This window comes from Mixophyes fleayi, chromosome 1, assembly GCF_038048845.1.
Source record: "Mixophyes fleayi isolate aMixFle1 chromosome 1, aMixFle1.hap1, whole genome shotgun sequence".
Classification (NCBI taxonomy): domain Eukaryota; kingdom Metazoa; phylum Chordata; class Amphibia; order Anura; family Limnodynastidae; genus Mixophyes; species Mixophyes fleayi.
Window position 1 is genome coordinate 74,262,168 of NC_134402.1, and position 21,020 is coordinate 74,283,187.

At 42.5% G+C, this 21,020-nt stretch overlaps 1 protein-coding gene across 1 annotated transcript in view; it reads right to left on the reverse strand.

Annotated features, from left to right (window-relative positions):
- Window positions 1–11,791: 11,791 nt before the first annotated feature.
- The window catches only part of CYP4V2 (cytochrome P450 family 4 subfamily V member 2), a 40,108-nt gene continuing 30,879 nt past the window's right edge, over window positions 11,792–21,020 (reverse strand). The window contains exons 9-11 of the mRNA XM_075196732.1: window positions 13,849–13,983; window positions 12,517–12,696; window positions 11,792–12,319 (exon numbers count right to left, since the gene is read on the reverse strand). Coding sequence (XP_075052833.1) covers window positions 12,162–12,319; window positions 12,517–12,696; window positions 13,849–13,983 — 473 coding nt within the window. The 3' untranslated portion in view covers window positions 11,792–12,161. The remainder of the gene's footprint in view (window positions 12,320–12,516; window positions 12,697–13,848; window positions 13,984–21,020) is intronic.

A 21,020-nucleotide genomic window follows, 5' to 3' on the forward strand; every position in this document is an offset into this window, starting at 1 on the left:
TGAGATACATCGGGGTCTCACAGCCTTTAGCTACTGCCAGAATTGACAGTTCCCCTTCACCTATGCCCAGCTGGAACTTCATCAGTTTGTAAAAAAAAAAAAGAAAAAATAATAAAACAAACAAAAAAAGAAAACAATTTTAAAAGAAAAAAGAGAGAACTAGCAGATCAGCCCATAGTGTCTGAGTGAAGCACTGCAGTCTATCCTCAGCTGGAGATACATGGGTTTTTTCCTGTGACGCTGCAAAGATACATCACCTGAATAGGGTAAGATTACATTGTTCTTCTCTTATAACTTCCCGAATTTTAATTGCTCGCTGCCACTATCTTGTGGCCAAAAGTTCTAACTACAAATCAGTTGCAGTAAAACTGTACTTGATACCATCTTGTGGCAGCTCATATTATAGCAAGTTGATCTCTTTTTCACCAGCTCTTCCCTACACAGGAGATCATCTCTGTTGTATTCCCAACTTAATCATACATTGTACTGCTATCCATTTATTTTCTACCGCCACTTCATCCTTATAATCTGCGGGTCACTTCATGAGAAAGAGTCTCTATTGTACTTCTGAGGACCTGCCACACTGTTGCTCACCTCCTCTCCTTTGACATAGAGCCGAAATACCTGATGGGTAGCCGCTCCTAAAGCTTAATAGAGTTCGGGCCTGATATCTTGACCTACAAAATTTATCTGTTTTAAAGTTAACCTTTCTTGTATTGCAGTCTTCAAAATGTCTCATAGGCAGAAGAATCTAGTTCAGCCTGCTATGTTTTTGAGAAAAGAGAAGCCCTTACAGAGGTCGCCTCTCAGGACTCCTACCCATCTCCTGACTCAGACCTGGAGGTCCCCCAATCATCAGGGGTCATCTGCTCCCTGCCAAAGTTAATGAAGCTCATCCAAACCACAATTCAAACTGAGACAAGAGCAGTCACGCATGACCTCAAGGCTGAAATTGCAGCTATAGGCTCACAAACTGACTCTTTGGAACATAAACTGGACGAGGTCTGCTCCTATTAAAGTACTGTTGAAACCGAGGTGTAGAAGATTCGCCAATCCATGTCTGAAATGCAAGATCACATTGAAAATATTGAGAATTGTTCCCGCCACAACAATATTCGATTTAAGAATATCCCAGAGTCTGTAGAAGCGAATCCCCTTCCTGCATATTTAGAAGGTCTCTTCTGCCAATGCCTCCCTGACTCACCTGTGACTGACTTTCAGGTTGACCAGGCACACAGTGCTTTCTAAACCAACAGCTGATCACCATCCCAGAGATGTGGTGGTCCAATTTCATTACTACAGAGTCAAGGACCTGTTTATTGCCTCCACAGGCGACACTCCAACTATTCCATACTCTGGTCATAATCTTCAATTATTCCAGGATCTGGCTCCATCTACATTGAGGAAACGTTGCCACTTGATCAATATCACCAAGGCGCTTAGAAATCATTGTTTCCGATATTGTTGGGGTTTTCCCTTTCACCTGGTGACTCACAATGGAATCTCTCAGAGAATTAAAACTCCTGAAGAAGATCTCCTCATGATGATAAAGCTTGGTATCCCCCTGGTACCCCCCTCATCTTCTTTGTTGTCTCCTGCCCCTGCACAGCAGGCGCCAGCTCCTGATTGGTCCACAGCCTAACTCCTCCTCCAAAGCCCCAGTCATGCTCTCTAGGACTTATTGCTTCATATGTTTTGCCATGTCTTGTATGTTTTCTATTTTTTATCCCTCTTTTACAGATGTTGCAGTCCTACGTTCATCACCTCTATAGACCTTCCTCCGGTGAATGTTGACTCATCAAACTGTAATTGTTTTCGTTTGATAGATTGTTTGCTGAAATTTTCATATCTGCAGATATGTTTTTGAGTTTATCTTTCATCTATACTGGAGGTCTCCTCTCTCCATTTGCTTGACTTGGGCCTTCTTCTACTTACTTACTGTTTTATAATGGTTTCCTGGTTTCTTTATCGACAATTTTTAGTTTAAGATTGTTAATGCCTAACCTATAACTCATGTTAAAAACAGATGTTGCTTTTGTTACTGATACATTGCTTTCGGATTTGTGCCGTGGTGACCCTTCTGTGGACTCCCACTTCTACTAGGAGCCCGGTTCCTTTCTGGTCTCCTCCCCAGACTGCGGATGGGTTGTCTGACACAACGCTTCTAGATTTTTCAATGTTTTTATTTAAAGTGCTTACCACCCGGAACTCTACCCCTCTCTTCTGATTCCTCTGTTACATTAGCCCTGGCCCGGCTGGCTGCCGGCCGCTTTTCCCACTATACACATTGACACACAGGATGTGTCCCTTAACTTCCAAAGGACTCGAGATTGGCTTGTCCATCTCCTGTCTTCCTCCCTCCCCCAGCTCCTTTCCCTTACTAACATCCCCTCTGGCTTTCCTCCTCCCTTTTGAATTTGGGAAACAAGTGCTCTCCCTACGTAGATATTGCTCCCGTGCTTTATTTCCACCATGACCCTTAAGCTTCTATCCCTGAATATCAACGGGCTGAATGTCCCATACTTGCTTTGCACTATTTTAAAAGACTAAAAGCGCAAATAATCTTTTTTAAAGAGACTCATTTCACCCGTTCCCAACGGGGCTCACACACCGGTCCTAAACGCAAACCTATTATGCTACCTCAGACCGATAAACCAATGGGGCTGCCATTTTGATTCACCACTCTGTCCCCTTTACCCCGAATTCCACAATCCTAGACGAACAGGGGAGATATATCATTATTACAGGTACGCTCTCACAAACACCTGTCACATTTGACACACTATATGCCCAAACGTGAGTCAGGGTGACTTTTCTGAAAAGTTTTTTTTACTAAACTTCATCAGATAGCTACAGGCCAGATCATACTCGGAGGCAACTTTAACACTACTTTGGATGAGAAGTTAGACCGCTCTCCAACTCCTTCCTCCTCCCAGAGGTCCTCCAGAGAGCACGCAGACTTGCCTCTCTCCTTAAGTTATTTGATTTATATGACTCCATGAGATCTGAAGTGAGAGCAGGCACTCTTTGTTGTGTGGGTGTTTACCTAGAAGGAGTGTTCAGAATTCGAGAGGATGAAATAATACTGTTGCCATTTAACTTTTCTAGTTGATTTCTTTCAAGATAACATGTCACTTGTTAGATAAATTGTATTGCTGTAGGTGTGTATATAAACACAAAACAAGAGGAAGCATAGAAAAAAGTGCACACTAGGCCTGAGTCATTAAGGAATGTAAATGCAGTTTTCTCGCAAAATCAGTCTGCGTATACTCAGAACTGCTCCACTTAGGAGTAGAAAAAACACTTACTACAGCCTACGATACAGGCGAGTGAACAGGATGGGGAAAGGGTGAGTTCACATAGGCAACGTACAGTAAGGGCATTCCCGTGCAGGCATGCTGGTGCTTGTAGTACTACAAGCACCAGCATGTCCAAACTGTTAATGACAGCATGCGCTTTCTGGGACCTGTAGTGTACCAACACAAAATGGTGCCTTTATTATTAAAATATTTTTTTTTTACTCCCCACCCAAGAGCTCTAGCGCTTTCAGCACTGGGCTGGGTACCCCTAGGGTGGCGGATCCCAACTCCCTAGGGAATCCAGCCCTGGAATAGGACTGATGTTGAGTAATCGTACTCTATCAGTGCCAGATGAGATCTTTTGATTCAGGAACCCTCTAAGCCAAATCGGGGGTTAAATGTATCAAGCTGCTAATTTACGATGGGTTTGAAAAGTGGAGATGTTGCCTCTAGCAACCAATCAGATTCTAGCTATCATGTTGTAGAATATACTAAATAAATGATAACTCAAATCTGGTTGGTTGCTATAGGCAACATCTTCACTTTTCAAACCCGCCAGAAACTCGCAGATTGATACATTTACCCCAGGTGTTGTAATTTGGGACTGATTTGTCATCAGTTCATCGGGAGATACTGACAGATTCTGGGGGGATTGGTGAGCCTACATCCATAGAGAGACTGAGACCCAGTCCCACCAAGATGGTGGAGAGTTGACCAAGCATCCGGGATCAGCAAGTAACAAAGACCCAAATCAGAACCCCCTGGCCCACTGTCCTATCTTGTGATCAACTGGGACTTTATTGCCAGGATTTTGTGACTGTTGGGACTCTGAGGTAGCCTGCTGGAGCCTTGGTTAGGGTTTTTACTGACACTGGTAGTTTACTGACACAATTGATATATTTGGTGGGGGAATACATTTCTATTTTGGGATCACTATTGCATTTACTTTGTGTGTACACATTTGAGAAATAAACTGTTTATTATCTCTTTCTCACCTCCTTGCCTGTGCGATTCGTGAACCTAAAGGGCAGGGTACATAGAGAACTATGGTTCCAACTCCAGTGTCCTCACAGTTTGGTGGCAGCAGTGGGATCATACAGTCCCAATGTTTGGTAGAGCGCAGGTACCCCTATACAGTCATGCTCTGTAAAAGTTTGAGGTAACAGACTGTCAGCACCAGTGATAGTAGGGAAATATAATTAAGAAAAATGGCAGAGATGGCCACAGAAGCAAACCAAAGTACCCTGAGGGCATAGAAAGGTTCTATACGAGGGCCAGGAAGCAGCATTTGCAAGGGTTCTGCAGAACCAAGGAGGATGAAGTTGAGGACACTGATTTGTGGTGCTGGTGTCCACGCTAATGGAGTGGGAAAATGCTCACCCTGAGATGGAAGAGTCAAGTGAAGATGATGAGCCCATGAGCCCACCCAGTGGTAAATAGTCCAGCCCACCTATGCAACCCAGTAGGGCTGCAAAATTGTCTGTCAGCATTGGGGGATGGAGTGACTCGACTAGAGAGAAGGACTGCTCAGGGCGGTGCTGAGGTTGACTATAGAAGTATTCAGCAGGCCATGGGATGAAGGTTTGGAAAAAGTCCGGCGGAGACCCCAGTTGGAATATAATGGAGTCCCTATTTTCAAGGAAGGTGACAGAGATTGACACCCACCTACAGATTTTCAAGAATTTGATAGTGGTCCATGGTGTCGAGGAGGAGGAGTGGTCCCAGTATTTGGGACCCAGTTTGACAAGGAGAGCGCTGGAAGCTTACCAGGCTTTAAGCCCTCAAGAATGTGGGGACTATGTGACTGTCAAAAAGCCTCTGATGGTAGAATTTCAAGTAAATGCAGAAACCCTAAACATGGGGAGGTCCTAGTCAACTATTTTAATGTCATTCTGCGCCAGGTTGCTTCTGCATGCACAAGCTGTTGCATTGTATCCTCAAGACTTTTTTTTGTTTTGCCAAGCATATTCCAGCTGGATTGTTTTGGGGATCAAGCTGCCAGATGGAAAATTGGGATATTTTTGGGGCTTATTTTATTTTACATCCCTTGGAATATTATTTGGACTTATTCTTTTTTACAGCACATGGAATATTGTTTGAGGTTATTTTTTTGACAATACTTGGTATATTTTTGGGGTTATTTTTTGAGGGGGCAAATGTCACTTTGAATTAAAAGCACACGTGACTGAATAATTAAGAAGAAAGAAGAATAGAGTTGGTAAGTAGGATTGAGTTTTTTATTTTTAATAACATTTAGTGGTTTAAATGAGGGCTGTGTTTTATTTACATTTTGCACTACATGACACATCGGGCCATGGTAGCTTGTAGTACATGCCCAGACTGTTCATGGTAGCCCAGACTTTCTGGGACCTGTACTTCACAAATGTAAAATAGTTTAGTTCATTTATTTCTTTTACACATTTATCACCCCACACCAACCACCCAGGGATGGATGGTTGGTGTGGGGTGATAAGGAGGGGCCCGCCTTTTTTTGCACACTTCCTAGGGAGTACAGCACCATGCTGACCAGCCTGGATTGGCTGTCTTTATGGCAGAGGGAACCCCTGCTGCGGGGTTTCCCTACTATGTTGCAGCCAGCCTTGGCTGGCTAAGCTTAGGTTTCTGCAGAACATTGCTGAAAGCATCACACTGGCTCCAACGGCTTGGCTTCTTCCCATAGTGTATCCTCTTGCCATCTCTTCCCTCTCAGGCATGTTTGCCATTAGTAGCTTATGGTGAGTGCTGTTGCTTTATTGCCATTTGGAGGAGTTTGGGGTACCTCTTGGTACATTAGCACTCAATTTAAAAACATATATGCATGGTCTAAAAAGAGGGACTCACACTGTTTAGAGCTAGGACCACCATATTAACAGAGGCGCCTTGCCGGGGCGGGTGGCTTACCATACATTTGCAAATGTGTGCAACTGAGATTTCTGCATTTTTATGTACAAATAGAAATAGCAGCTCCTTTGCTGGTTATAGCAGTGTGCTGGGGTATATTTTTTCTGTGCTTGTGCCTTTCTATCAAAGCCAGCATTAACTTTTTCAGCAATTTGTGCTACAGTAATTTGACCTGACGGGCTAGCCCTTGCTCCTCCACTTCCTTGGACCACTTTTGGTATGTACTAACCACTGCATACCAGGAACACCACAAAAGACCTGCCATTTTGCAGATGCTCTGACCCAGTTGTCTAGCTATCATAATTTGACCCTTTTCAAATTAGCTCAGATCCTTATGTTTGCCCATTTTTCCTGCTTTCAACACATCAGCTTCAACAACTGACTATTCACTTGCTGCCTAGTATATCCCACCCCTTGACAGGTACCAATTTAACGAGATGATCAATTTTATTTATGTTGTGGCTGATCGGTGTATATGTTCTAAATGCATGTAGTCATCTGTGTTTGTTATAGTAATTATGTGTCCATAAAAACAAATGTCAATTGTCCATGTTTTGTCATTTACAATATTGAGAGGTATGTAAGTATGCTAGATTCATGTAAAACAAAAGAGAAACACTGTCTCCTACATTTTTATACATAGGAAATATACAATCCTTTTATGTGTATATACTAAGGGTGTGCACCGGCCACTTTTGGTGTTTTGGGTTTTGGGTTCTGATTAGCTTGAGGTTTTGGGTTCTGATTTGTTTTGCCAAAACACCCCACAAAAGGTTTTGGTTCTGATTTTGGGTTTTGGGTTCTGATTTTTTTTTAAAAAAGCATAAAAAGTGCTAAAATCCATATTTTTGTTCTAAACTATCTAGGGGGCTGCTGATATAAATGCCCAGTATTCTACAGAGGGAGTGAGTTTATTGTAGACAAATGAAGCAACCTGGCGCCCCCCCATGGAACACATCCACTCCGACATGCCATGCGTAGATCGTCAGCTATTTAAATAGCGCCACTAATTCCGCAGCTCAAGCGTGTTGGGCAATAAGTTAATCCGCAATACTTTACATTGCGTTGGGCTGAATGATAATAGATAACAGGTTGATAATTCTATGGGTTTGATGCAGGGATTTGTAGCACACTCATTTATTAAAGCGGTTTTCCTCCCTTTAACTAAGACCTGGGGCCCATAGTGTTGCACCGAGGGCCTCTGTCTGAGACTTGTAGTGCTGCCAAGCAGTGGGACATGGTGGTTGTGTCAGGGTTGGGATAAATGGTCATTACACTATAATTAACTGAGCAACATTTGCCCCCTTTGTATCACTTACCCTCTCCCGTGCACATCAACTTCTTCTTTATAGTTGAATTAATTATAAATGAACTTTTCTAGCTGCACATTTGAATTATCCAGCATTTAGAAAGTGTATTGTGTGAGATGAAAAGATTATCAGGAAACCTTTGAAGTAATTTGCCAGGGAAGGCGAAAGATGTGTGAGATCCAGTAAATTCATTTAAGTAGTCTGTAAGTCACAAGGTGCCCGGAGTCCAGAATCCTGAATCTCTGATGGTGTCTGATCATCATTTCTTCACACTAGGAGTTATCAGGAATCACCTTAGTTCATGCAGTCTCTGAATGTTAGTGTATGTAAGCTGGATGTGTACCTGAGGGCAGGTGCAGGAAGATGCAAACATAAGTGCAGACATAAGTCACACTCACCCTGTAGCAACCTGCGTGCAGTATCAGCTCCTTACACCTCCAGCATCTACACACAGCTCTCCCGCAGCTCCATCCCAATTTTTTCCCACAGTGGGACAGTTCAGAGGCTGTTGGTGCGGAGATCAGTCACTGAGGTCTGACATACATCCAGTGCACGGCAGCGGCTACGCATAAGGAGGCGGGGGAGGAGGTGCTGCTGGTCCCAGGGTGGGGGGGGGGACTAACATGAATCCGGATCTCGCGAGATCCGACGCAGCGGTTATGACGTACAGCCTCGTTTTCAGTTTGGAGTCCGCCGGGAATACCCGAACAGTGCTCGGATCGGGCTCGGATCCACACTGTTCGGGGGGACTCTGATTTACAAAATCAGAGCCCGCTCATCTTTAGTATATACTAGTGTTCTACAGAAATGTATACTGCATGTAATGACAACTTTTATTTAAGCATAAGTGCTCCTGTAGTATGGACCTGGACACACTGTAGTCTTCCCCATGAGACATTTAAAAAACGTTCACCAAGGCGGCTGTTCAGTAACGCAGGAGGCCAATACTGCCATCGTATCAAAAGTGTGTTATCATGGGTGAAAGCACAACACACCGAAAATACAGGATTTTTGGTGAGTTGTGTTTTGAAATGTGACTACAAGTGACCAAAGTGCTTTCAGTGCAGAGGCCAGAGGATCAGCAATACCTCTGAGCTCCAGCAATATATATGTGTTGAGCAATCAAATAATGCATATTAACGTAAGGCAGTAAACTACAGTGCTAAAGTATACCCTAAGGCTAGTGTTACCCTGATATTTTCATAGCTGTCGTGCCCTTCAGTGAGAGGAAAAACAGGTTTCCCATTTACTTATATGTGTCAATAAAAAATTGTATCAGGAAGAACATGGTTCGGGAAGAACACCATTTAATAGGATAGTATCTTTAAAACAAACATTGTGCTATTTCCTGGAAGATAAAAATGCAGAAGGAATACCTCTTGTGTAACACCAGCCTAGGTGAATAGTATGGTAAGACATTATAAAACTTTGATGTCCTCTATTTGTCTTCCATTAACAATGACATATCCATAAAAAAATTATACTGGAATTCCTCTGTATCAGTAAGCATACAAAATAGACTTAGGAGTATATTTACTAAACTGCAGGTTTGAAAAAGTGGAGATGTTGCCTATAGCAACCAATCAGATTGTAGCTGTCATTCTGTTTAATGTACTAAATAAATGATAACTAGAATCTGATTGGTTGCTATAGGCAACATCTCTACTTTTTCAAACCTGCAGTTTAGTAAATATACCCCCTAGTGTTTAGGAGTTTTTAAAGCACTTATCCTCTTAATGCTGTTCAATATTAGGGAAAACCATAAACCAGTTTGAAATATCATAAATGAAAAAAATATTGTGTAAGAAGTACTAAATTGCTACAGTGTTCTTAGAGAAACACAGTGAATACTATTTCAGTGATCTAAATATCCTTCATATATGAAACTAAAATTATGTGTTATAGTGATAAGAAAAAACAATAATATACTTACATTAAAAAAAGTGCAGTCTCTAAGAAATCTTCTCTATATCTTCCCAGCATAATATCCAAATCTTACACCAAAAGACAAACTCTCTCCTCTTCAGAGACTTTTTAATATCTCATAATTAAGGGAATAAGATGAAAAATCAAATCCAGAATAATATCATTTAGGATATGTACATACTTTTTATTCATACTTGCCTACTCTCCCGGAATTCCCGGAGGCTCCCGAATCTCAGGGAGTCCTCCCGGAAGAGTACACAACAACGTCACCACGCCCCTCCTACCCCCTGTCACAATAAAAATTATATTCTGTCCTCGGGATGTCAACTGTGCTATCTTAACAAGTTAATTTATGGATTCTGATCACCAGTTTCTCCAATTTCCCCAGGCAAACTATGAACTTTGGAGATACTGCGATTCTTATCCGTTTGTTTTTTAGTAAAAACTAGAGAAACCCGACCTTAACTACCTTAAATTAATCTGAAATGTAAAGACTAAAATTAATTTATTAACAGAATTCAATAACTTCTTATACACTACAATACATATATTATACAAGTTAACCCGTGCATGATACTCATGCATTCTAGTCAAATCAAGCTACTTAAGGTCTTAAAAAGGTTCTTGTCATGCATTTGGACCTAGCCCAGGCCTCCTCAGGGGAAGAGCGTTACTTCCTGATGCAAGCGGCCTTTTTAATGTGTGTTCATGAGGTAAAATTACCTCACGAAAATGAGTTTGAGCCCTACCAAATTTCAGCCCTTTTTGAAATTTTTTCCCCACACACACTAAGGGGCATATTCAATTACGATCTGATCCGCGGTAACGCGCGTTACCGCGGAAAATGCGCAGTACGGCCGTTAATACGGTACCTATGGGCTGCGAACGAAAATCCATGTTAATGCGGTACCGCGGATTAGATTCGCGGCCGTTGCGGCGCGATCCCACGGATCAGGATCGTAATTGAATATGCCCCTAAGAATTTAGTAGGTCAGTGTATAACTCTGCCCAGCAGGTGGCGCTGCAACTTGTTTTTTTTTTTTTCACACACACACAGACGCCACTAAGCATTTATATATTAGATATCATAATATATAACATACTAATACATATATTTCTAGAGAAACCCAGTGGTGAAAGCCTTATATTAAACTTAAAAGTAATGACTACATTACTTTATTACCAGAATTCATTAACTCCTTTATACACTAAATTACATTTAGAAATTTTAACAACAGAGTATAATGAATAAATAACTAAATTATGAATCACTATATTAAATTAACTAAATAATTCCTTTATACACTACAATATATGTATAACTTCTTCCATCGATTAAACACAGCTGGGCATGGTCCTCGCAGTCGCGCTGATATATGTGACTGCAAATAAGTTTCCAACCCACCCTGCAAATCACATGTTCCAGGTCACCGAGCAGGACTGCAAATAACTGCCACAGTTTCCATACCACCCAGCAGGTCACATGTTCCAGGTCATCAGGTACACAGGGAGAGTTCACCAACTGTCACAGTTTCCAGAGCAACCAGCAGGTGCACAGGTGTATTGCCAACTGTCACATTTTCCAGAGGACAATGGTAATGGATTGTTGTAAATGGTGGGTGGACGTTTTGTAAAATAACTCCAAAACGCCAATACTTTTCAGCAAATCTACAGACCAAGACGTTTAATTTTGTATATGATGTGCCCTGCTCAAGCAATGGCATAATAGAAATAAGTCAGTCATAAACGTAGAAAGTATGTACATATCCTAAATGATATTATGCAAGACGTCTTTATTCCGTCTTATTCCCTTGTATATGAGGTATTAAAAGTCTCTGAAGAGGATATGACTCTGAGGAGAGAGATTCCTAATAAAGCTGATGAAATCAATAACCTCTGGTAGGTTCTCCACCACTAGGGGGTGACATTGTTGAGGTTGTACACAAGTGTCACATTAAGGAGAAGTGTAAAGATTGATTGTCTTTTCCCACTCTATTCTCACATTTATTTCATTATTGGCTGAAATCATTGTTTAATAATAGAATTACACTATATTATTATTCATTTTGTGTTTTGATGTAAAATTTGGATATTATTCTTGGAAGATAAAGAGAAGATTTCTTCTAGACTGCACTTTAGTCAATGTAAGTATATGATTGTCTTTTGTTATCACTATAATATATATATATATATATATATATATATATATATATATATATATATATATATATATATATATGAGGTATATTTAGATCACTAAAATAGTACTCTCCGTATTTTTGCAAGAACTCTCCAGCGCTTTAGTACTTCTTACACAATTTTTTTCATACAAAAAAGACTATTTACAATTAATAAAAATTAAAAACATCATCATCAGCTATTTATATAGCGCTACTAATATCGCAGAGAACTCACTCACATCAGTCCCTGCCCCATTGGAGCTTACAGACTAAATTCCCTAGCACGCACACACACTAGACGGAGACTAGGGTCAATTTGATAGCAGCCAATTAAACTACCAGTATGTTTTTGGAGTGTGGGAGAAAACCCACGTAAACATGGGGAGAACATACAAACTCCACACAGATAAGGCCACGGTCGGGAATCAAACTCATGACCCCAGTGCTGTGAGGCAGAAGTGCTAACCACTAAGCCACAGTACTGGCCACAACATTTACACTTCATTCAATGCAGTTGACCCTAAGGTTTGGGGAACAGAGTCAGATTATCTATTTTGCAGCTCAATCAATATCCCATCTTGTGGGCGAAGAATCAGTTCTCCCAGCAAGCAGAGATCTTCACGCTTCTGATTTGCTTTTACAGTAAACTTCCTCAGGATGGTAGATAAAACCACCTTTTCTTCCATCAGAGCAAAGCGTTGGCCTATTGAATGCAAAACAAAAAAATGATATTAGTAACTATTAGTAAAAACAATTAGAATTAAAAATAACAACAATTTGCTGAAAGTCTAAAAACAAAAGGATCAGTCATATCTTTTTGGGTTGGCTGCCATAAGTGTGGCTTTGGGTATTACAGAAATCTACTACAAAACTGCTAGTTTATGTAATTCTTAAACTTACCAATGCAGTTTCTGAGTCCAGCAGAGAAAGGTATATATGCGTAGGGGTTACGTCCACTTGCGTTCTCGGGAAGAAACCGATCTGGTCTGAATTCCTCAGGTTCAGGGAAATATTCTGGATCCCGATGCAGAGCATAGGGCACTATCACCACATTCACACCTTTCGGTACTTCATAACCTCCTATAAGATTAAACACATGCCCACAGGTAGTAAATAGTTGATTTTTAACAAACATAGTATCAGGCATCTCACCGGTTAGTTCCATTCTGATCCTTATGTACATTGGTTTCCCTAGGTTACTACTATCTTTAAAACCTCTGCCCCACATTCATTGGATGATCACCAGCCAGTTCCCTTTATAAGGGTCCTCCTCCTTTCCATGAGTGTCAGATCATCAGGTCTCCCTACCTGATAGGAAGCATCTCCTCTGACTCCTGTCCATGCTCATACTTACCTTTGTCCCTGACTTCGTGGGTTAGGCCGTTCATTCAACTGCTGCGCCTTCACTCATCATTGGTCCTGTTTCAGAGTTATAACACCTGTGTGGATCTCAGTGCTTCTGCTCTCTGCAGTTCATCGCTTCACAGCATTACCTGTTCAGCTTATTCCACAGTCAAGACCTGTGGCCTCACTGCAGCTCATCATTCGTCCTGTTCCAGAATTATAACACCTGTGTGGATCTCAGCACTTCTGCTCTATGCAGCTCAGCACTTCACAGCTATACCTGTTCAGCCTGTTCAGCCTAATCTGCTGTTAAGACCTGTGACTATACTGCATCGGTCAGCATCTGTCCTGTTCCTGAATTACTACACTAGTGTATACCTCAGTCCTCCTGAGTTCTGCAGCTCTTGCTTCACAGCATCATCGTTCAGCTTATTCTGCTCTTAAGACCTGTGGCTATACTGCTGATCATCACACAGCATCCGTCCAATTCCTGAATTTCCATATACCTGGGGCTACATCCCATTCTGCCTTACAGCTACTTGGTGGTTCTCCGAATTAACTGCTCTGCGCCCCCTAGAGGACGGCGACCAGCAGTTGAGAGCAGCTAAGACCATATTCCCTTGCGGAAATCCCTGGTGAATACCTCTCTTCCGTTAGACTCCGCACCTCTCTGGGGATAAGCTGTCACTCAAACAGAGATCAAGACCATTCCCACTTTCCGGCTTTTGTGACACATAGTTTAAGTGATGTGTTTTTCTGTTTCTGGAATTTCTTCCAGTTTTCTGACTTGTCAGGTTTAATTGTATTGTACTACAAATGTGCTTGTTCACCACTGTGCAATTTCTAGCTAACAGATTGATAAAATTCCCATAAAACTTGGTGACTTACTAATGGTGCAATCTTCAGTAATGGTTCTTGCAAAGAATGGGACTGAAGGGAAAATTCGAAGTGCTTCTTTAACAACAGCTTCGAGATACCGTAGCTTTTTCAGATCATCCGTTGTCACTGCCCGGTCAGACTGACCTAATAAGAATAAAATAAAAAAGCAAAATGAAAACAGCGTAACATATTAAAGGACATGTGCATCTTGTGGCACATCAGGGTTTGAAACTACTTTCCTTGCATTATTTATATTTTATATTAGGAAATTTTAGTGTTTACGTCTTAATAGAAACATGAGTTGCAATGTCATTCTCTTTGTAAGGTGCCACACCCACATGCTATCTATCAGAATCCTTTCTGTGGCCATTTTTGTTATTGGATTCTGTTCTCAGTGTCCATCTTGGATTCTGGCATAACCACTACTTTTCAGCAGCCATCTTGGATTTCTGTCAGTAGTTATAGTACTTGGCACGCTGTTTGCATGAAAGCTATTGCCTCATTGTTTCCGACTTTCTGCCTGAACCCTGGCCAGCCTGTTTTTTGTATATCCTGACATCTTGTCTGAACTTTGTCCACCCTATTGCCTCATGATTTAGTACTGTAGTTTTGACCTACTCCATTAGGATTCGTGCCCACGATCACACGCGACTGCACGTGTAAAGTGTTATTACGGTACCGCAAAATCGCAGAAATCCACAATGTTGCCGTACCGGGACCTGTGCAGCCATGCGTAATCGCGGGCGTGAATCCTAATTGACCAGGTGATATAGTTAAACAGGACTTGCAAGACCAGTTAGAGGACTTATTAGCGCAGTGTTGCCTAACTTGTGACACTCCAGGGGGTAAATGTATGAAAGTCCGATTTCTGCAAGTCGCCGAAAATCGTCGACTTTGCAGTGAAAATTTAAAGTGGTGATGGCTTGTAAAGGCAAGTTTGCCTTTACAAGCCATCACCGCTTTAAATTTTACCTGCAAATTTTACCTCCGGCGACTTGCAGAAATCGGACTTTCATACATTTACCCCCAGCTGTTGTGAAACTACAAGTCCCAGCATACCCTTCCAGCAATAAACTGCTATATATTGGCAAAGCATGCTGGGACTTGTAGTTTCACAACACCTGGAGTGTCACAGGTTTAGCTAACTATGTATCAAAACTGATCTCTGCTTAAGGGAACAAGCTAGTGAAAATAATTGGTCATGTCATACTTCCGCAGCAACTTTGACCACTAGAATTTTTTCCTGAGTGTTCTAGAGCACTCAAGCTTTTTCTCCTCTGGCTCTGAAGTGCCTGTGGCTAAAATCTCCAGAGGAACAACAATGTTGTCAGTCACTAATACTGTCTGTAGTGTGGTGAAAGATACCGCCTTCTTAAAAACTGCACTAAAAGGTCAGGAAACCTCAAGGCCTAAGAGAAAACGAGGAGTCTCTCCTAGGCCAATCTAACAGGCAAAACATGATTTTGCTTGTTAGCGTACAGATGACATTATTAATGCAGGGAATTTTATGGATATTTCTTCTGCAAGAGATAACAAAATTCCTGAATCATTGATATCTCCACTAAAAATCCTTGCAATTTATGAAAACCCTTTCCCAAGGTCGACTTTCCTCCGTTACTAGCAACTTAACACTCCTTTGGCTGCCTGCATCAGGGAAATATCTCCCTTTATTTTACAGTACTCCACATTCCATCATAAATCTGTCTACCATAGTTGCATATTTATAACTCTCAAATGAGCTGAGTATCCGGCTACATTCGACAATGGACAAGAAGTGTCCCAGGACTGGTCCTGAGTAATTTGGAGGCAGCCCTATGTCTTTTGAAGAGTATAACACACCGCACCATGTAGATCATTAATCTTCCTTCAATTATACTCATGATAATAAACACAAAGGAAGGGTGCACCTACACACATTAAATGCACAATATAATACAAGCAAAAAGGAAGAAAGTGTGTTAATCATAGAGATGCCCGAACTTAACAGATCCAAGTACTGAGCTGAGCCAGCTTGGTACTTTCGCTTGCCCTAGGAATTGAAAACGAGGCAAAACGTCATCGTTATTAGGGGTGTGCAACGGCCACTTTTGGTGTTTTGGGTTCTGATTAGCTTGAGGTTTTGGGTTCTGATTTGTTTTGCCAAAACACCCCACGAAAGGTTTTGGTTCTGATTTTGGGTTTTGGGTTCTGATTTTTTTTAAAAAAAGCATAAAAAGTGCTAAAATCCATATTTTTTATTTTTTTTTCACTCCTACACATTATTAACCTCAATAACATTCATCTCCACTTATTTCCAGTCTATTCTGAACACCTCACACCTCACAATATTGTTTTTAGTCCAAAAGGTTGCACCGAGGTAGCTGGATGTCTAAGATAAGCAACACAAGTGGGCGGCACAAACACGTGGCCCATCTAGGAGTGGCACTGCAGTGGCAGACAGGATGGCAGTTTGCAAGAGTTTGCTAGAGGTGCAAGATTGTCCTTGGGCCCTCCCACCCACCCTGATGTTGTTGAAATAGGACATTCGCACTTTAACAAACCAATCAGGAACAGTGAACATAGCTTAATCTCTGGTACTAATATTTCTGGACTGCAGGAACAGTGAACGTAGTTTAATCTCTGGTACTAATATTTCTAGACTGCAGGAACAGTGAACGTAGTTTAATCTCTAGTACTAATATTTCTGGACTGCAGGAACAGTGAACGTAGTTTAATCTCTGGTACTAATATTTCTGTACTGCAGGACTATCTCTGATCGAGATCGTGGAGGAAATTAACGAGGAGGGTGTTGCTGGTGTGGATACAACAGGACCAAGGGATTTAGGTGTCCCTGGACTGCTGACGTTCCTAGCCACAGGTCCTGAACTAAACACTGAATTATGAAGGTTCTTCAGGTGACGTATAAGGGAGGTTGTCCCTAGGTGGCCAAGATCCTTACCCCTGCTTATTTGAGCCTTACATAAGGTACATATGGCCATACATTTGTTGTCTGGATTTGGATAGAAATAACTCCAGACCGAAGAGGTGCATTTTTTGGTCTTCTGCCCAGGCATGACGATAGGCTTTTTCATCCCATGGACAACAACTGTTTCCCCCGCTGGTGCCTCATTTAAGATAACCACATCAGCATCCTCCTCGTCAAGTTCCTCCTCAGCGCCAGCTACATCAATATCCTCCTCCCGGTGTACAACATTCATACCTTCATTAGCCAAATCTGTAACTGGACTGTGGGTGATCCTTCCAGCATATGTAGAGGGCGTGCTGCAAATGGTGGAAGGAGCCACCTCTTCCCGTACAGTGATGGGAAGGTCAGGCTTCGCAACCACCAATACCCTTGGACTCGCCTTGGGGATTTGTGATGTTATCTGTTTAGAAGGCAGAGTTGTTTGCTGTGTTGTTGATGACAGCTTAACTCTCTTAATTTTTTTGGAGGGGGGGGAGGAGGGCTTAGATCCTTGGGTGAAGCTGAACCACTAGTCCTGAACACGGGCCAGGGCCTAAGCCGTTCCTTGCCACTCCATGTCGTAAATGGCATATTGGCAAGTTTACGTTTCTCCTCAGATGTTTTTAATTTCCTTTTTTTGCTAATTTTAGTGAACTTTGGGTTTTTGGATTTTACATGCCCTCTAGGAGATTGGGCATCGCCCTTGCCAGACGACGTTGATGGCATTTCATCGTCTATGTCATGACTAGTGGCAGCAGCTTCAGCATTAGGAGGAAGTGGGTCTTGATCTTTCCCTACTTTATCCTCCAAATTTTTGTACTCCATTATATGCAGCATAAGAGAGCGTACCCCTAAACCACACACACTCGGCAAAGCCTTTACAAATTATCTGCGGCACAGGAGAGTACCACTGGACTGGAGTTATACAGCAGTTCCTAGTATTTTTAAACTAATTTTGTTATATTTTTTTACAATTATTTTTGGATAATTTTTTTATAATTTTTTTAAAAAAAAATTATCATTTTTTTATAATTTTTTATTTATTTTTTAAGAACTTTTGGATAATTTTGAAATAACAATTCCCTTAGCAGAACAGAGCACAGGACACAGGCAGCACCACTGGACTCAGCAGGACAGAGCACAGGACACAGCACCACTGGACTCAGCAGGACAGAGCACAGGACTCAGCAGGACAGAGCACTGGACAAAGCACCACTGGACTCAGCAGAACAGAGCACTGGACAAAGCACAAAGCTACACTAAACTTAAAACCAGGACAGGAGCTCCCTAACTGCAACCTCTCTCACGAGTGATCGCAGCCAGAATGAAGATGGCGGCCGCTAGTGCTGAATTTATGACATCCGAGTCTCGCGAGATCCGACGCGAGACTTGGATGTCATAGCCTCGGTTTGGCTTCATTTCCCACCCGGAAGTTCCCGAACAGTGCTCGGATCCCGTCGGATCCGCACTGTTCGGGTGGGCTCGGATTTCCGAAATCCAAGCCCGCTCATCTCTAATCATTATGTTGTCGGATTTTGCGGGTTTTGGATTCTATAAGTACCGCCCACCGCGGCGATCCAGCGCCATTGCACAGAGAGACACAGAAGGGGTAGCATGGTTCTTGGCAGTCTCTAGTGCAGTTGGGCAGGGTCATAGCTAGAAAAGAAAGAGGAAGGGTAGCAGTGTTCTTCAAAGTCTCCAGTGACATTCTACTGAGTTATAGCTCACACAGAAACAGGAGAGCTCCATTGCTAATTGTCATTGCTGAAATAGAAATAATAGGGCTGGCAGTTTTGTTCTAAATCTGCGCCCCCATCCCGATCAATGCTGCTGAGCACTGTCAGTGCAGTCCTCCGTCCCTGGCGCCACTCAGTAATCTGCTTAGTGAGGAGATCTCGCGAGAGTTCACGAACTCTCGCGAGATCTCCTCAGTAAGGAGCTTACAGCGCGCCATGGAAGGAGGACTGCACTGACAGGTAAGTGCTTGGGGGGGGCCTCATGGGGGGCGGCGGGCGACTCACATTGGGGGCCTCACAGGGGAATGGAGGCCCCCTTAGCCCAGGGGCCTCCATTCCCTTAATCCGGCCCTGCCCTCAGCCCTACCTCTAGGGGCTGACCTGTGGACAGCGATCTGCGAGCCTCCACAGCTAAACCCATCCCGCCACACCAGGGGGTTCATTAGACTCCGCAACACAGGCCAGTCAGCATTAATCTAGAGTTGGGCAAATATCCCATCGATTCCATTATAGATCCAAGAGTTATCAAAATCTTGAAATCGGATCACTACATTTTGGCAACTGTGCTTGATTCTAGGTATAAGAGCTATGTCTTCTCTTTGTTTTCAACTGACCCAGATCTAAAGAGATGCAAGGAGCTCCTGGTTAGCAAGATCACAGCTCAAGTGTTCCGTGATAGGACAGCATCTCCTCCTTCAGTTTCTCAGTCAACTGCTGCTAGGAAAAAACTTAGCTTTCCAAAGAGACATAGGGATGATGCAGATGACTCAGCACAACATTTTGACATCTGGTCTGGCCTAAAAGAATTGACCAAAAAATGTGACACCTCTGCCGTAACTCCACCTGAACCTACTATCAACATCCAAAGGATAGTGGAGGATTACTTTAACGACAGCATAGAAATAGACACATCAGACAGTCCCTTTACATACTGGGAGGAAAAAAAGGGAATTTGGAGACCCATGTACCAACTTGTTTTGCATTGCCTAAGCTGCCCACCCTCCAGTGTTTACTTGGAAAGAGTTGTTTTTTTGTTTTGTGGGGGCCCAAACAAACCAAGCACATTAGTCTCAAAAGTGGCACTCCTTGTCACTGAAGTGCTTGGTTTGTTAAAGTGTGCATATTCTTTTTAAGATCCAACACAAGTGTGGGTGGGTGGGTGGGAGGGCCCAAGGACAATTCCATCTTGCACCACTTTTCCTTTCAGCTACCGCTGTGCGCCAATGTTACCTACATGTGCTATATACTGGTGTGTGCTTTTCAAAGACACCCATTGATGATGCAGATGACTCAGCACCATGTATTGCTCAAACCTTCCACTTTGCAGCTGTTTCATCAGTACTGCACAAAGTGTTTGTAATCTGCAATTTACGTCAACAGTACCTAACTATATTATAATTTTTGGGAAATTGGGGCTGATTCGAAGCTCAGTGATGACCTTGCTTTCTGCTGTGAATTTCAATGGCTCCTTTTAGTGCACTGTCTGGAACAAGATCCGATATACTCATGTCAGATCGATCACAGCCAATTTTTGGACACCTGGCGGATTTACCCTTCTGAAGTTTGTTTTCAATCATACTTTCAATTGCTTCTCTCTCGTAAGTGTGGCCACATACTTTGCTTTTCACTGGGTGCACCATCTTCAACCCACCCAGGCACCCTGGATTGGCCTTGGTCTGATAAATGCACACATCCCGGGGGGGGGATGCAGCGTTCGTCGCCATGTATTAGCTGTAGAATTACCACAGTTGTCAAAGGAACGAGTGGAGCGATCAAATGAACCACAACGGATTTCACGAGCCATTCTCAGTTTTCACTGTATCGGCCGTGTGCTCAGGGTGATGGCGATCTCCTCATCTTCAACTTCTAAAGCTTAGTCTGCAGGGGCCGGTGACACACCCATTTGTTTTCTGAGGTCTCTTAGCTGCTCTTTAAATGGGACATATTTATCGTCCTGCCTCAGGGCCTCCTCTGTATCATTCTTCTGAAGCGCAGTGTATCTGTCGTGTACAAGCTCTCTTAAATCCGATATCTCATCCGGTGGGTCACGTTTTAACTTAAGTACTGTCTCCTCAACTGCGTCTATATATTGGTTTAAATCTCTGTTCAATGCAGCGTATTCCAACTTGACAGATTCCATGCTGCCCACATGTCCCGTGTCACAGTGTGTCTGAAGCAGATCTAATGCCACTCCAGTTGTGATATCCATTCCTACATATGTTTGGCAGTTCTTCAGGGATGAGAGGGAGGTATCCAGAGAGGTGGAGGAGATTAAAGATGCAGCACGAGTAGACATGGTTTAATAAGGTAAAGTTCATTGACAGCACTGTTAGGCTTAAGGCAGATAATCTATTGGTAGCTTGTTTTGTGGGGGCCCAAACAAACCAAGCACTTCAGCCACAAAAGTGGCACTGCTTGTCGCTGGAGTGCATGGTTTGTTAAACTGTACATGTCCTTTTCAATATCTTACATAAGGATGGGTGGGAGGTCCCAAGGATAAT